At 42.0% G+C, this 15,565-nt stretch overlaps 1 protein-coding gene across 18 annotated transcripts in view; it reads left to right on the forward strand.

The window, feature by feature from the left end:
* Window positions 1-15,565, forward strand: part of Kidins220 (kinase D interacting substrate 220) — a 111,172-nt gene that overhangs the window by 33,017 nt on the left and 62,590 nt on the right. For all 18 annotated transcript variants that reach the window (XM_041630423.1, XM_041630424.1, XM_041630425.1 and 15 more), the window contains exons 12-20: window positions 2,507-2,684; window positions 4,315-4,479; window positions 5,262-5,441; window positions 6,481-6,646; window positions 9,533-9,684; window positions 9,864-10,153; window positions 11,344-11,484; window positions 12,660-12,903; window positions 13,409-13,497. In XM_041630423.1, coding sequence (XP_041486357.1) covers window positions 2,507-2,684; window positions 4,315-4,479; window positions 5,262-5,441; window positions 6,481-6,646; window positions 9,533-9,684; window positions 9,864-10,153; window positions 11,344-11,484; window positions 12,660-12,903; window positions 13,409-13,497 — 1,605 coding nt within the window. The remainder of the gene's footprint in view (window positions 1-2,506; window positions 2,685-4,314; window positions 4,480-5,261; window positions 5,442-6,480; window positions 6,647-9,532; window positions 9,685-9,863; window positions 10,154-11,343; window positions 11,485-12,659; window positions 12,904-13,408; window positions 13,498-15,565) is intronic.

A 15,565-nucleotide genomic window follows, 5' to 3' on the forward strand; every position in this document is an offset into this window, starting at 1 on the left:
GGACAGTGTGTTTCCCACGTAGACTGTAGACTTACATTGATGGTCCAGTTGCCAGCACAACATGGGGCAGTTCAAAAACCTGCCCGTATTTCCAGCTCTAGGAGATCTGATGTCTTTCTGTTTCCCTGACAACATATTCACATGCACATATTCATACACAGATACATAAATAAAAATAAAAAAGATATATTTTTTTTAATTAGGAAGGGCATAAAGTTAAAAAAAGACTTTGAAATGGAAACTTCTGCTGGATGCAGTGTTTAAACAGTGCTGGATGCCTTTAATCCCAGTTCTCAGGAGGCGGAGGTAGGCAGATCTCTGTGAGTTTGAGGTCTCTACAGACCCATGTAGAGAATTTCAAGGCCGGCCAGACTAGGAAAAGCAAAGGATTGTTGTATTGCCTATTTGTGGACACCTTACTGTCATCACCTCCTTTCTTGTTGTGCCACTGACTCAGCTGACTCTGTGTCTCCATTTTGGGATAAGAAACACATTGAAGTTCCCTATATAGAGGTGTCATGGAGTCCACTGTTTATAAGTGGCTGCTTGTGTCATTAGTGAGTTCCCTGAGAATTCTGTCTAGAGTCCGTTTGTGTGTCGCTGTGGGAGACCGAGTCAGCACATACTTATGGACAGTTGCTCACGGGCCACTCTGTACTGGGAATTGGTGTGCTTTCCCTCTTGGGTATGGGCAGAGAGGAGGCTGTAGGGGCTCTCTGTGATGCTGCAGATAGAATCCGGGGCCTTTGCACCTATGAAGTACAGTGCTACCCAACTGATGGGGCCGCTGTCCCTTTAGTATTTGAAGTGACGCTTATGTGAGTTTTGAATTGTCTTTTCATGTACTATTTCACAAAAATAAACTGTGAAATAAAGATGTTTAACCTAGCTATTGTTGCTCTGTGTTCATTTTTAGTATATTTGTGGGTTTGCTTATGTTTTCCAGAGATTTTGTCTTCCTAGGATGTTTAGCCCTCTCCCAGACCTCTCACAGGTTTGAGAATGTGGAATGAAGTTGAGTGGTTCAGATGTGTTGAGTTTGAGGACTGATAGACAGTCAAGGGCTGTGACCAGCAGCCACTGGGAAGTGTGGGATGAAAAGCTGACAAGACCCCCAGGATGGGCGTGGGAACTTGGGGGGTTAGTGCAGGGCGGGTGAGTGTACGATAGCAGTGAAAATCCAAGTGTAAAGAAAAATGACGGTGGTCAAAGTTGGCCCCTTAGAGTGTGCGTCATTCCCTTAGTTTTATAGCTATTCTTGCTTATCAAGTTTCTTCATTTTATGTCATTAGCTATATATACTATTTTATTTATTTTTTATTTTTTAAAGATTTATTTATTTATTATGTATACAACATTCTGCCTCCATGTATGCCTGCACGCCAGAGGAGGGCGTCAGATCTCATTACAGATGGTTGTCAGCCACCATGTGGTTGCTGGGAATCGAACTCAGGACCTCTGGAAGAGCAGCCAGTGCTCTTAACCACTGAGCCATCTCTCCAGCCCCCATATATATACCATTTTATATAGAACCATTTATCAGAACCATTTTGTCTTCTGTTTTTGTGTCTTCAAAAGTATCCAGCACATAAAGTCTTTTACATTTGCTCAGTTCAGCAGTTATTGTACCACATGCACAACACAGGAAGAAAACCTAGAGAGGAACGTGAGACAGACAGTTTGGATAATGTCCTTCCTTGGGAGCCATGGTAAAGGCACTCAGGCCTTTTATTTATTGTCTCAGAGCGGTCAGGGTAGAAGAGAGCTGGGATGTAATTTCTAGGTTTTACATCATTGGTTGTCTTCAAGGGATGGCTTGTGAAGTAATAGACTGGAAAGATCCCTTACAAGTAGGAGGTTTTATTAGTGTGGGATGTGAGTACGTCCATGTTTGCAGAGTCTCGTAGGAGAAGGTCAGCCAATGGCAGGGAGTGAAAGATGAAGAGACGGAGATACTGTAGTGGGATGGAGGACAGATGTGACACGATGGAGAACATAGAGTCATGGGATCTAAGCACTCCATAACAGCAGATGCTTGGCAAAGATGACAGGGACTGATGGGGTTGGTCATGATGAGTGAGAACTGGCATGGAAGCTGGTAGAAGAAAGCCGTGAGCTAGAATATGAACTAGTGGAGGAAAATGGTTGACATCCTTGGACAGGCAGGCGGCCAGGGTGTTGGGGACGCAGCCCCGCCGCTGCCCTTATTACTTCAGGTGTTGAGGAGTGGGTCCTGGCCTGGGAGGCATACATGGCAAAGGCTGCTGCTGTTCTTTAAGTGACAGAAGAAGCTGCATTCTAGAAGCCAAGAGGGAGATATTTCTGAGAAGCACTTGTAGAAAGGTAGGGAAAGAAACTGAAGAACACAGATCCAAATTCATGTTATATTTGCACCATTTATGAGAAACATAAACCTCCAGATTGTCTGCTTTATAGAGGCATGGAAAGTGTTGTTCAGAGCTGGCCCTGAGAACGAGCAAGTTCAGCTTGTGCTGCCATTTTACAGAAAGGTGACACGCCCCTGCATGTTGCTATCCGAGGGAGGAGCCGGAGACTGGCAGAACTTCTTTTACGGAACCCCAAAGATGGGCGGCTACTTTACAGGCCCAACAAAGCAGGCGAGACTCCCTACAACATAGACTGCAGCCACCAGAAAAGCATTTTAACTCAAATATTTGGTGCCAGTAAGTAATGGGTTTTGTCCTTGACTGAGCCTGTGCATGCACAATTGTAGGCTGTGTCTCTGTGTGTGTATCTCTGTGTGCATGTATGTTTGTGCATTTATCTGTGTGTCTGTGTACATGTGTATTTTGCTAGAAGTTGAACCCTGGGCTCTGTCAATACTAGGCAAAAGCTTTACCGCTGAGCAACTCAACACTTCTACTTAAGTTTTTAAATAATGAACTTCCAGTAAAATTATATGGAAAAGAAACGATCCAGCACACCAGCCCCCCCCCCCAAAGATTTTCAAGGTTTTTATTTTATTTATTTATTTATTTACTTACTTATTATGTATACAATATTCTGTCTGCACACCAGCCCTCATTACAGATGGTTGTGAGCCACCATGTGGTTGCTTGGAATTGAACTCAGGACCTCTGAAAGAGCAGGCAATGCTCTTAACCGCTGAGCCATCTCTCCAGTCCCAAGGTTTTTATTAGATTTACTCATTTTATTTTATCTGTTAGTATTTTGCCTACATGTATATATGTGTCTCCCAGGCTCCCCCACCAACAAAAAAGGTATTTTAAAAACTGTGTCTGGGCTGGTGAGGTGTCCTCAAAGGGTAAACACTCCTGCTGCTCAAGCCTGGCAACCTGAGCCTGATTCCTGGAGCTCAAGTTGCAGGTAGAAGACCAGAGCTGATTCCACTGAGTTGTCCTCTGACCAACCTACACATATTGTGGCCTCTTCTATGGTCATAATAATAAACACTTTTTAGCTATTCTTTTACTGTAAAAAAGATTTTTAAAAATTTATTTGTGTATATGTTTCTGTGTCTGTGAATGTATGTCATGTGCGTGGGCACACATGCCTGTGGAGACCAAAAGAGGATGTTGGATCCCCTGGAACTAGAGTTACAGGCATTTTGAACTGTTCAATGTGGATGCTGGGAACCAAACTTGTGTCATCAGAAAGAGCAGGAGATGCAATTAACCATTAAGACATCTGTCTAGCTCCTCTTATGTCTTCTTGATTTTCCATCTTTAAAAATAATCTCACAGTTGTTTTTGTTTGTTTGTTTGTTTGGATTGCCTTAATTTATTAGTATCTGAGTTGTTAAATCTTTCTGTCAAGAATTGTTATTTGATTGTTTATTATATTTTTCATTAATACTTTATAATATATTAATATACTATTAATACTTTATAATATACTATTTTTTCGAAAGTGTCTCTAGAGTTGAAATGTCTCTTGAACTTTTCTGCCACCCGTAGTTCTGAGGATTGAACCCAAGGCTCATGCATGCTAGCAGTGTTCTACTGCAGAGCTGCAGGGCTGCATCCCCCAGCCTTGGAATAACGGTTAAGTCATAGAGAAAAAAAGCATTGTGTCTATTTTGCTAGTTTTTCTCCCCCTTAGCTGTACTTCAAAATGATGTATCTTATCATTAAGTAATAGGTATATTATAAAAGATACATTATGTTCTTCAAAATGCAATGTTTGTGTAAGAATCTCTGGAGTTGTTTTTAAATAGACTTAAATGCTCAAGATAAGCTCCCCACCCCACCAATGAACAGTAGGTTAGAATTGGTGTTCCTTCATAGTGATACCACTGTTTAATGTACGGATGTGATGTGCTTCTCATTCCAGGACACTTGTCTCCTACGGAAACAGACGGTGACATGCTTGGTTATGATTTGTATAGCAGCGCCCTGGCAGATATTCTCAGCGAGCCTACCATGCAGCCACCCATTTGTGTGGGGTTGTATGCACAGTGGGGAAGTGGGAAGTCTTTCTTACTCAAGAAACTAGAAGGTAAAGAAATGCTTCCATGAAGTCCTCGTCACAGCATCTGCCTGGGTGGTTGACATTTCACTTCCTCTAGTCCATCCTCCCCTGAGTTTTCTTTCTAAGACAGGTCTAGTTGTGGGCCAGCATCCAATGCAACCCTTGGTAGTGCTTGGGTAGTGAAGTGGGTTTTTCACACACTTGTCAATTTGCAGGCCTTCCATGAGCTCTGTGCGGCAGTCAGGACCAAGTGCCTTTGCTAATAATCCAGGCCTTTCCCTCTGTTAGAAGCCTCCTCCCCAGTCCTAACACATGTACCTTTGGCTCTTCAAGGGCAGGCGTCAGTGTGTATATAAACATGACCTCAAATTTTGTAGAAAGAATGACTGTGGTTCTTGTTATACTTGATGTACCTTTGAGAACTGCAGTGGGAGGATGAGGGGGTTGGAGAGGAATGGAGGTGATGTGTAGTTTGAACACGGAATACTGTTTCTGTTTTTGCATATGGGAATGATATTTTATTTAGTACAAACCACAAAAACCGGTATCAGTAAAACCTTGACAGATGAGAATAATGGACATAAGAGTTTAATGCATCTTTAGGACTATGGGGAAGGAAGGGTAAGTGTGCAGTAGGGGATGGGATGCGTAGGTTGAATGAAAGAAAATGTTGGTTTAAATGATTAAGCAACAACAGTATTAGCCAGGGCACTTCAGTGTCCACTTCAAGTTTCTATTAAACAGGGAAGAATGAGTTAAAAGTTACATCTAAGCAAAACAAATAACACTACACATGACTTTTCTTTCAGATGAAATGAAGACTTTTGCAGGACAGCAGATCGAGCCCCTTTTCCAGTTCTCGTGGCTCATAGTGTTCCTCACCCTGATGCTGTGTGGGGGAGTGGGCCTAGTGTTTGCTTTTACAGTTGATACAAACCTCGCCATAGCAGTTTCATTGAGTTTCCTGGCTCTCTTATATATATTTTTCAGTAAGTCTTTGCTTTTCTAAATCTTCCTAAAAATGGAGAATAGCATTGCGTGCATGTTACTTAAAGCATCTGTTTCTTAACAATCTACTTGATTTTCATTTTTTTTCTATTTATTTATTTTTTAATCCAATCTTTTCTCATTTGCCTAGCTATCCCCATTATAATTGGCTACAAAAAAAAATAATCTTTTTGCTATTTATAAGTTGGTTTAGAATACCAGTGTTCACGTCTAGCTGGCGTAACTTTAGGAACCAGTGTACTTCTTGCTAATACTGCAGCAGGACTAGCTCACAGGCATGCTGTCTGTTACAGCACTAATGACTCTCATTATACTGCAGTAGATCTTGCTGAAGAGAAGGCTCCGTGGCCGTTGATGGCCAACTTTTGGACATTTTGACTATTGCTATGATTTTTCTGAAATCAAGCTAGAATCACTGTTTCATGATACACACCTTTAATCCTAGGAGAGGCAGGTAGATCTCTGTGAGTTTGAGACATGCCTAGTCTACAGAGTGAGTTCCAGGCCAGACAGGGCTACACAGAGAAACCCTGTCTCAAAAAAAAAATAATTTAAAAAAATAGCCAGGCTGTGGTAGCACACACCTTTAGTCCCAGCACTTGGGAGGCAGAGGCAGGCAGATTTCTGTATTTCTGTGAGTTCAAGGCTAGCCTGGCCTACAAGAGCTAGTTCCAGGAAAGGCTACAGAGAAATCCTATCTCAAAAAACTGGAAAAAAAAACCAGCAAGGGTATAGATTTGTTCCTGAGGGAAGTGGTGGCTTTAACAGTTGCAAGGATGACACACTCAGCCCCTTTGCATCGAACTACCCATTGACTTAAGGCTTGGCTTTCCCTTGGGATTTATAGTCAGTATTTTACTTTCCAGTCTTACACACCGCCAGATTCCTTGAGGAGTTCTTGGAGGAATAGTTAAGAATTAATATGGACAGTCACAGTTACCCAGGGTTAGCTCCCCTTTACTTGAGAGTTGACTGTGAGAAAACAAAAGCGGCCTGACCAATGCAAACTGTCAATTTCAGTCGTCATTTACTTTGGTGGACGGCGGGAAGGAGAGAGCTGGAACTGGGCCTGGGCCCTCAGTACCAGACTGGCAAGACACATTGGCTACCTGGAACTCCTCTTCAGACTGATGTTTGTGAACCCACCTGAACTGCCAGAGCAAACTACAAAGGCTTTGCCTGTGAGGTGAGGCAGCCCTCTTGACAGCAGGAACTTTTAATAATGATGAACAAGAGATTTAAAAGAATTTTAGAAGGCATCTTATTCCAGAAAATATTGGTACCTTACTCTTTCTGATGAAAACAAAATAAAACAAAACAAAAGCCTGCCTCAGTACCTTAGAGAAACACTTTATAGTATATCCCCTTCCCATAGGTGAGGTCACTTTCCCACAGGAACGCTGTCTGTTTTTATGGTTTTTTTTTTTTTTTTTTTTTTTTTTTTTTTTTTTTTTTTTTGGTTTTTCGAGACAGGGTTTCTCTGTGGCTTTGGAGCCTGTCCTGGAACTAGCTCTGTAGACCAGGCTGGTCTCGAACTCACAGAGATCCGCCTGCCTCTGCCTCCCGAGTGCTGGGATTAAAGACGTGCGCCACCCTCGCCCGGCTATGGTGTTTTATTTGTACAGAAACCTCTCCCTCTTCCTTGATACCTGTTACATACTTGTGGCTTTTCTGGGACAGTGCCAGGGTTTACACCAGGGCTTCCCTGAGTAACCCTCCATAATGGAGCCGCACTGCAAGTCTTCACTACCGTCCTTGCCGACTCCTCGGAAAGGTGTTGGCCTTCCAGGTGGAGTTTCTGTAGGAAGAGGTCAAGACCAAGGAAGGGCCTGGCTTCTCTTGAAGGAGCAGAAACATCTGGAAACCCTGCTCCTGCTGAGCTACTCTTTCCTCATCTCTGCATAGATGTATGTGTCTAAAATTACTGCACATCTCAAGTAGGGAGTTATGATAAAAATGTGAAAGGGGAAGGACACTTAAGGAATAAAGGAAAAGTGTAAGGTTCTTGATAAAAGTAAGTTTGTTTAGTTTCAGCTAGAAACTAAAGAGGAAAATGCTTCCATAGGGGTTAACAAAAAGACTTAAAATCCTGTTAAAAGGTAAAGAAGTTTAAAATTATAATAAGGTAAAATACATATGATTTCAGATGAATGCAAGTCATTCAAACCATCAAAACTATGATAGGAGTATAGGTGAGAAAATAAAGGCTAAAAAATACAAGCAAGGCCAGCTCTCTTTATCCTTGGTTCTGCATTGGTAGATGCAGTTCACTGTGTTTTCACTTTCCCACAGGAAACATGTGTTTCACATGAAACCCATGTTTTCAAAACTTATGCCTGATGAACATGTGCAAGCTTCTTCTTGATGCCATTAAACAATGCAGCATAGCAGCTGTTTACATGGCATCTGCACTGTATTAGACATCATACATAGTCTAGACATGGTTTAAAGTAGAGTGAAGTATGTGCATCTTGTGTTTTATATGAGAGACTTATACTGATCCTAGACCCAGCTGTCTGTGAATACTGAGGGACTTTTGCAATTAGCATATAAATTTAAGTATTAAAAAGATTTAAAATTGAGAAGTCTTAAGATATTTGGGGTTGGAGAAATGGCTCAGTGGTTAAGAGTGCTTGTTGCTCTTGCAGAGGACTTGAGTTTTGTTTCTACACCTATAATAGGTGATTCATAAAAACCTGTAATTCCAGCCCCAGGGGATCTGATGCTCTCTTCTGGTCTCCACAGGCGCCTATACACATGTGTACATGAGCACACACATATGCACACACATACACATACATGCACTTTAAAAATGAAGTAAACAACCTTTTTAAAGAATGAAAAGTTTAAAGTATACAATTACAGTGTAGATTAACACAATTGGAGGAAATATTTACAGAAAATTAAAATAGTTTAAATTAATAAAATGGTAGTTTTGAAGAAGTTAGAGCAACTAAACCAGTGTCAGTTAAGACTACATAATATAGTGCAGTGTCCTTCCAGACTGTAAGTTTGAAACATACTTCATCACTGGGTTGAGGGGAGAGTTTAATTTAGAGATAGAAGGAAAGAATGAATTAATGTAGAAATAAATATTTCAGAGATTAAAGATGTCAGTAAGTCAATTGATTTGAAGAACAACTGTGAAAAGAATATTTTACAGTTATTTCTAAATTCTTGGTATATGTTAACGCTATAAATAAAATAAGATATTAGAAAAGTTTGTTTAATCTTATTTTTAGGATGTATGGATTTTTATTGTATGTGTATGGGTGCTTTGCCTCATGTGGACTGCACATGTAGTGCCTGTAGGGTTTAGAAGAGGGAGGCCAGAGTTCCTGGAGCTGGAGTTACACGTGGTTGCGAGCTGCCTCGTGCGTGCTGGGAACCAAACCTCTCAAAGACCAGCAAGCATTCTTAAGCACTGAGTCTCTAGCAGAAAACTCGCTTTTAAATGGTATTACTGGGCTTGAATTCTCTGTAGTGAAGGTTCTCGCTTGCTCCACTCTTTGGCTGGTGTTCGAGCACTTTCTCTTTTCCTTCAGGAGGTGAAGCTCTGCCATCACTCTCCCCTTTCCCATTGTTCACTCATTGACACATTGGTGTCTTCCTCAGAGAACCTCCAGCATGCTCAGGGTAGAAGATGGCCAATCCCAAGTTCTGCTTCACTCCCTCAGAACTTGAAAGGCAATTATTTGTAAAGAACATAAAGAAAATATAGACTAAACGGGGCCTGGAGAGATGGCTCAGTGGCTAAGAACACTGGCTGCTCTTCCAGAGAACCTGGGTTCAAGTCCCAGCACCCACATGGTGCTCAGAGTCATCTGTAGGACCAGTTCTAAGGGAATAGACATCCTCCTCTGGCTTCCGTGGGCACCAGGCACACATGTGGTGCACAGATATGCATGCAGACACACACTCATTCACATACAGTTAAAATTGTTTTAAAAAGAGGAAACAGGTACTGTCTTTTTAAAAAGAAAATGTAGACTAAATGATAGAGATGGCATATGTATGTTAGAAGTTTCTGCATCAGATAGCTGAGTAACTTCCTGTTTGGTCTCGCCCCAAGGTTTTTGTTTACTGACTACAACAGACTCTCCAGTGTAGGTGGAGAAACTTCCTTGGCTGAAATGATCGCGACACTCTCAGACGCCTGTGAGAGAGAGTTCGGCTTTTTGGCTACCAGGCTTTTTCGAGTATTCAAGACTGAAGATACTCAGGGTAGGACTCCTTCCTCCCCTCCCTTCTCATTCCTTCCTGGTGTGTTTCTTGGGTGAGGAAAGTAGTAAATGTTCATTTTCCTTCATGAGACCATGGATTGAACCTCTTTACCATAAATATTACGGTATTTTGGGTATGTGATATGGCATTAATTGTCAATGCTATGTGTTCTGTTTCAGGTAAAAAGAAATGGAAAAAAACATGCTGTCTCCCATCATTTATCATCTTTCTTTTCATCGTGGGCTGCATTATTGCTGGAATTACTCTTCTGGCTATATTCAGAATTGACCCCAAACATCTGACAGTGAATGCTGTCCTCATATCAATTGCATCTATCGTGGGGCTGGCCTTCGTGCTGAACTGCCGGACATGGTGGCAAGTGCTGGACTCTCTCCTCAATTCTCAGCGAAAACGCCTCCACAGTGCTGCCTCCAAACTGCATAAATTGAAAAGTGAAGGGTTCATGAAAGTGAGTACTCACCATTCGGAAACTGAGGTGGGAATATGCTGCCATTGCCCTGCTCACTGGGCATGCTCTTGGTATATCAAAGGGTTATATGTAAGCTGTATTGTTGTTTTGGTTTTTTCTTTGTTCACTGTTAGGGACTAAACCTGGGACCTTGTGAATTCTAGGCTAGTATCTTACCACTCAGCTACATTTTGTTTGTTACTGAGTTTGTTGTATTTAGTTTAGTTTAATTTGTTTGTTAGGTTTATAGGAAAATTTAGATATACCCCATGTATCTTGTGCTACCACACACACACCTGTCATTAGAGGGCCACATTTGCTCTGGTTGATGAACCTGCAGTAGTCCTTCATAGTCAGACTCCTTGTCCACAGTTTATGCCAGGTTCAGTCTTGGTGCTGTACATTTTGGGGGTTTGCATAATTATTTAATAATATACCTATGATCGTACTATTTTTGCTGCCACGAAAGCCCCTGCCTCAGTTCAGCCCTCTGTCTTTCCCAGCCCCAGTCAAACACTGATGTCAGTAGTCTTTTCTAGGATGTCATGTAGTTGAAACCATGCAGTATGTGGTTCTTTCATATTGGCTTCTTTGACCTAATAATAGACATTTATGTTCCTTTCCATACCTTAAAATGTTACTGCTTTCTAGGCCTGGATAATATTGTTGTCTGAATGAAGAGTCTATGTTTATTCAGTTATGTACTGAAATATAACTTTGCTGATTTAGATTTTAACAGTTATGAATAAAATTGCTATAAATATCTGTGTTCAGGTTTTTGTGTAGATGATAGTTTTTAGCTCTTTTGAGTAAATACCAAGGATTGCAATTCCTGGCCCTTATGTTATGAGTGTATTTAGCTTTGTTAAAAGCTCGATGCCACCACAGAGCCAAGAGTAGTGCGGTAATCAGTAGGTCTTTTGGATGGAATTCAAGTCCAAGTCTTTTGTCATTCAGAGTCTGTGATTTTGGCAAGCATGTCTCTGAACCCATTTGGTCCTTCATAAATTCCTATCACAATGTTTTCTCATGACATGTCAGCCAATACACCAAAACCCTTACCACGGCTTTTAGGGGAACTGCCGCTGGCAGCAAGAACTTTGGATTTCTCCTCCTTTTGTTGAATGGCTTTCTCTTGTGCTTTTAAAGAAACGTATTTCATCTTCTTGTATCTTCTGTGCTTTGTGCAGGTCCTGAAGTGTGAAGTCGAGTTGATGGCCAGGATGGCAAAAACCATTGACAGCTTCACTCAGAATCAGACAAGGCTGGTGGTCATCATCGATGGCCTGGATGCCTGTGAACAGGACAAGGTCCTTCAGATGCTGGACACTGTACGTCTCCCTGTCTCCAAACTTGTCACTTTGGCTATGTAGGATGCACAACGTCACAAAATATCTCAACTGTGATGGAAACTGTGCTTCTTATTTAAAAAACACTGGTTTCCTCTAATGACTTTCTCTTTTATAAAAAGATTTTTTTTGTTTTGTTTTGTTTTTCAAGATAGGGTTTCTCTGTAGCTTTGGAACCTTTCCTGGAACTAGCTCTTGTAGGCCAGGCTAGCCTCGAACTCACAGAAATACAGAAATCTGCCTACCTCAGCCTCTCGAGTGCTGGGACTAAAGGTGTGTGCTACCACAGCCTGGCTATTTTCTTTAATTATTTTTTTGAGACAGGGTTTCTCTGTGTAGCCCAGGCTGGCCTAGAACTCACTCTGTAGACCAGGCAGGTCTCAAACTCACTAGAGATCTGCCTGCCTCTGCTTCCCAAGTGCCGGGAAAACTAATTTTTTAGTGTAGAAATACTGTTAAAGTAAATGTTTAATCAGGAACGTGTTTAAATAATCTCAGCGTGATGATGGCTTAGGAAAAAAACAAAAACAAAGCAAACCCCATGTGGAGTATCTCTCCATGGCACGCGTGGCTCAGCAGACAGTCGTGTTTGTATGCTGAGATGACAGGGAGTCTACGAATTTATAGTCTTGTGCTAGGAAGTAGAACACAGTAATTTAAGGTGTGTGCAGTGGCAAACTGCAGAGGTATGTGCCCCCAGGGCTTCACATGTATTCACAGAAAATTCCTTTGGTGTAGGCAGCAGCTATCTGAAAAGGATATTAACTGTTCTCTTTGTTGTTTTTGGTGGTGGTGGATGATAGCACCAACACTAAGATTGAGCCACCTATAAAATGTTTTTATAGGAAATAAATTTTTATGAAAAATGAATGATATTCAGAAAACATAGCACCAAAGGATAGAACAGGGATTTTTTTTTTTTTCCTCTCTCTCTCCTCTGAACTAGGTTTTCCCTGCATAATACTGGCTGTCCTGGAACTTGCCCTGTTGAGCAGGCTGGCCTCAGATTCAGAGATCTGCCCGCCTCTGCCTCCCAAGTGCTGGCATTAAAGGTGTGCACCACCACTGCCCAGCTAAGAATAGTGCAGATTTTAAGAAGATATTATTTTGTATAATTTTAAAATTTGTGTCATGTTCATGCCTTTCTTCTACCACAGGTCCGAGTTCTGTTTTCAAAAGGCCCCTTTATTGCCATTTTCGCAAGTGATCCACATATTATTATAAAGGCCATCAACCAGAACCTGAACAGTGTGCTTCGTGATTCAAATATAAATGGACATGACTATATGCGCAATATAGTTCATCTGCCAGTTTTTCTTAATAGTCGAGGGCTTAGCAATGCAAGAAAATTTCTTGTAACTTCAGCAACAAATGGGGACATTTCATGCCCAGATACCACAGGTAGGTATCAAATCCTAAAGTCCTTGGGCTTGCAGTAGTCTTAAATGTTTTATAGTTTCTTTTTTTACCTTGAAAGCTAATGTTGCTCTTTTACATCTCTTTAATATCACACGAAACAACTTTACACACATGGTGCTTTAATTAGTGACTTCCCTATTGCTGTGATGGAATGCCATGAGTAGAGCAACTTATAGAAGGAAGAGTTTATTTGGGCCATGGTCCCCGAGTGGTGAGAGTCCAGCATCATCATGGTGGGGAAGCATAGTAGCAGGCACGGCAGCTGGAGTAGCAAGTTGTGAGTTCACATCTTAAACTGTAAGCAGGAAACAAAGCAAACACAAAATGGCATGCCTCTTTAAACTCTCAAAGCCTACCTCCAGAAGCACATTCCCTCCAGCAAGGCCTCAGCCCCTAGACCTCCTGGGCAGAGCCATCAGCTGGGGACAAGTGTTCTGTGGGACTGTCTTTTAAACCACCAGGGTGATGTCTCCATGTGTTCTTCCAGGGGTGCAAGACGATGCTGACAGAAGAGTCTCACAGAACAGCCTTGGGGAGATGACAAAGCTTGGGAGCAAAACAGCTCTCAACAGAAGGGTAAGGCGCCATCTGTGCCATCAAACTTAATTATGTGATTGATTTTTCCTTACAGTGTTGGGGACTGGACCTTGAGCAGGCTAAGCACGTTTTTTGCCCTTTGGCTATACTCTGATTGTGTTGTTAGCAGTTATTCAGATTAAGTTAATCCTCTTAACGCTCTTCTCTAGTTACAAGGTTAAGGTCTTGAGACCAACATTAGTGCTGAGCCTCCTTCCCACTTCAGCTGTCTCAGAGCTCCTGTACCTGGAGCAGCAAGGACCTTGAGCTGGTGGGGCTCTCTGTCCTCTACAGCCTCTTCCCGGGTCAGGTTGAAAGACCCTCAGAGTGGTCCTTCCCTCAGGAGGAGACCCCTAACCCAAGGAACAGTCGACACCATTGGCTGCAATTAGCAAGAGGTTTATTGGGTGGGCACAGGTACCTGTGGGCGGCAAAGTCCTTTCGGAGGACTTGCCCCCCTGCAGGCTGGGAGAAGGTCTTTTTATAGGAAAAGGGTAGCAAAAGCAGGCATACAGAAGCAATGCATGGTTACAGGGATCTCATTGGTCAGTTCGAATGAGGCGATGGGTTCATTTAGGGAACAAGTTCCCCAGAGACATGAAGGTCTGATAATAATAACAGACTTGGCCCTATCTAGGGTACATGTAGTTTTTCCCAGAACTGTTCGTTCCCCTCCTAGGCCTGGTGTCTGACCATAGATATCCTGTTTGACTGCCTAGGAGTACTGACTTTACCTTGAACTTACATTTGTTTGTGTGAAGGCTTTGCAAAATGGCATTACAGCAGCTAAGCTGGGGTCTTTCAAGGTGTTGGCACTGCCCAGTGACTGGTGAGACTTCACAGTCCAGCAAATGATTGTGCCCTCGCATTTGTTCCTGAGCAGATGCCATCTCTACCTTTATCTTCTTAGGTCCTTCTTCCTTGCCCAGCGTTTACAAGGTCTGTATTGTAGTCTCCACACCCATGTGTTGTAATAGGAGCGGCGGGGCTGCGTCCCGCCACCCGGCTAGCTTTACACCCGAAATAATTACACAGAAATTGTATTCTTTTAAACACTGCCTGGCCCATTAGTTCCAGCCTCTTATTGGCTAGCTCTTACATATTGATCTAACCCATTTCTAATAATCTGTGTAGTCCAAGAGGTGGCTTACCAGGGAAGATCTTAACCTGTGGCTGTGTCGGGTGGGAGAATCATGGCTACTGCCTGACTCAGCTTCTTTCTCCCAGCATTCTGTTCTGTTTACTCCACCCACCTAAGGGTTGGCCTATCAAATGGGCCAAGGCAGTTTCCTTATTAATTAACCAACGAAAGCAACAGATTAGAAAGAAATGATTCCCATGTCATTTCCCCTTTTTCTGTTTAAACAAAAAAGAAGGCTTTCATTTTAACACAGTAAAATTACATATAACAAAACAGTTATCAAGCAAGAATTATAGCTACAATATTTATATCTATTTTATCTCTTATCATAACTAAGGAAAACTATAACTATCTATTCATTCTTCAACTCCATCAAAGACTCCAGAAAGATATAATACTACCTAAGTAAACAAGAAATAAGAAAACTCTAGAAATGACAGAGACATCTCGCTGCCTGGACAGTCACCCAAAGTTCCTCTGTACCGTTGGGGCATCCATCTTCGGCCTTTAGGCCCATAGTATCCAGCAGACTTTTCCATGAAGCAGGCAATTTCAAAGACGGTTCAGTCACTTTCTGCTGTGTCCTGCAGAATGTCTCGCAGACTCTTTAATGAGTCAGGAACCCCGAAAGATCATCTCACCTTTAGGCAAGTTTAGCAGTCCTCTCTCTGTGGGTTCTTTGTGTCCAGTTTATGCAACAGTCCAGGCAAGAGCAGTTTCTTACTCAGATGGCTATCAAACTCCGTAACGAGCCTCTTTGATGCCCATCTTCCTCTTGAAGTAGATTGGTGCTGCCAGGAGCAGGTGTGTTTCATTGTCATGAAAAGTCCTAAGTTATTAAAACATTTAAATGCCATATTCTGCAGTCTTTGAAAGATATGAAGAATGCCTATCTAACTGAAATATATATATCTAGAAAATCTAACA

This window comes from Microtus oregoni, unplaced genomic scaffold (assembly GCF_018167655.1).
Source record: "Microtus oregoni isolate MIOR12 unplaced genomic scaffold, Mior012 000034F_ref0000314, whole genome shotgun sequence".
NCBI classification, from domain to species: Eukaryota; Metazoa; Chordata; class Mammalia; order Rodentia; family Cricetidae; genus Microtus; species Microtus oregoni.